The following is a 1,634-nucleotide window of genomic DNA, read 5'->3' as shown; positions in this document are numbered from 1 at the left end:
AATAGGATGAACAAATATCGATATCCATATACGCGCGTGAAGTGCACTCACGGAATGGTAGCGTTATTGCATTAAATAATAATTATATATATAACATATTAAATTATTTTGACTTCTTCGGAATTTTCTTCAAACCCGCATCTCTAGCTTGCGCGTGATCATTTTCGCGAGGTGCCTCCCTCTAGTGGCGGCACGGGCGCGTCGGTGCATCTCAGCGCCCTCTATCCGCGTTACCACGCGTCGCCCCGGTGTGGTGGACAGACGTTTATGTTTGTATGTTTTGCTTTTTGCAGCTTATCACGCCAAAGTTTCCCGTAGTGGTAAAGATAGGAAGTGCTCACTCCGGCATGGGAAAGGTAACCATGGCTACCTAGCAAACAACAAACGTACCTGAATTAAGCATTCATATGTGTATGCGTGCGTGTATGCGTGCGTGTATGCGTGCCTGCATGAGTGTATGCGTGCGTGTATGCGTGCGTGTATGCGTGCCTGTGTGCACACGCAGATGCGATGCAGCGCGTGCGAACTGCTGATCTGCGCATCAATATTGGATTTACCACTCCCATCAAAACACTGGTTCTATCATTAAAAAAGAAGAAGCACACTCTAGGAGAAACTTGCGTTTGCAGGTGGCGTATGTGTGTGGTGGTAGAGTGGGTGTCCGGCATAACAATTCTAACAATGGATTGATGACAGGTGAAAATTTGCCCGGGCAAAGCGCCGGTGGCGACATCTGTTGCCAGACATCGACAGCTTCGTGCTACACCGGCTCCCATCTAATATACTGACAGCAGCTTCGACTTAGTAAATCTCACAGCTTACGGAGCAAGTAGTGCAGCCGTGTAGTAGTTCCCGCGCGGTGTCTACACGATTTTCTTTGCTTTTATCTAGAGCTTCTATCGATACTACACGGTCGCTATATTGGTCGCGTTTTGAGTAATCGGTCGTTTTTGCAATGTAGGTGAAAATGCGTGAAGCGACCAGAGCAACGACCTGCCAGGTTAAGTAGACTAGTGCTGCCACCTGCTTGCTTGTTATGTCGAGAACGCGATGGAACGCGCGTCGCTGCCCCACGTCGCCTCGCCGCCGCTAGGTGGCAGCACCTGGCGATGCGGGTCGATACACACTGATCTATGTATAAAAGTTAAAATATAGATTATTTAGAGTACATAGTTTATACATATATCAGTGTTCCTGCGTCGTCGCTGCGCCCTCTGTCGGCAGTTAGCGGTGATGCGTACGTTCGGCTCGTGGATCACGTGACACACGTCGGCGTGGCGCGTGACCATGGCAACCGTTCCATCTGGCGTTCTCTCTTTCTCTCTATCTCGCTCGCGCTCTCTCTCCATCTTTATCCTGTCTCGTAGAATTGCCTCTTGAAATTTTGTAATGATTCTAGTCTTTTTACCCTGCGTCTTTGTAATGATGCGTGCTTTTTACCCTGCGTGCGTGTGCGTATGCGCGTGCGTGTGCGTATGCGCGTGCGCGTGTGTGTGTGCGTGTGTGCGCGTGCGCGTGCGTGTGCTTTTCTACGTTATCTGCCTTCACCCAACCCGCCAGCAACCCATGAGCTTTGCATTGTCTGCTACGAATATAAATTGACCTTCCCGATAAGCCTTCTTACTCCCCCACCC

General features: G+C 49.6%; 1 protein-coding gene across 1 annotated transcript in view; it reads left to right on the top strand.

Moving 5' to 3' along the window:
* Positions 1–293: 293 nt before the first annotated feature.
* The window catches only part of LOC106817531 (synapsin-like), a gene marked incomplete at its 5' end in the record, with an annotated part of 13,820 nt that continues 12,479 nt past the window's right edge, over positions 294–1,634 (top strand). Inside the window, one exon of the mRNA XM_014822203.1 lies at positions 294–356. Within this exon, the coding sequence (XP_014677689.1) occupies positions 294–356 (63 nt within the window). The remainder of the gene's footprint in view (positions 357–1,634) is intronic.

Source organism: Priapulus caudatus, unplaced genomic scaffold (genome assembly GCF_000485595.1).
Source record: "Priapulus caudatus unplaced genomic scaffold, Priapulus_caudatus-5.0.1 Scaffold1757, whole genome shotgun sequence".
Classification (NCBI taxonomy): Eukaryota; Metazoa; Priapulida; class Priapulimorpha; order Priapulimorphida; family Priapulidae; genus Priapulus; species Priapulus caudatus.
This window is presented reverse-complemented; position numbering and strand designations above follow the sequence as displayed.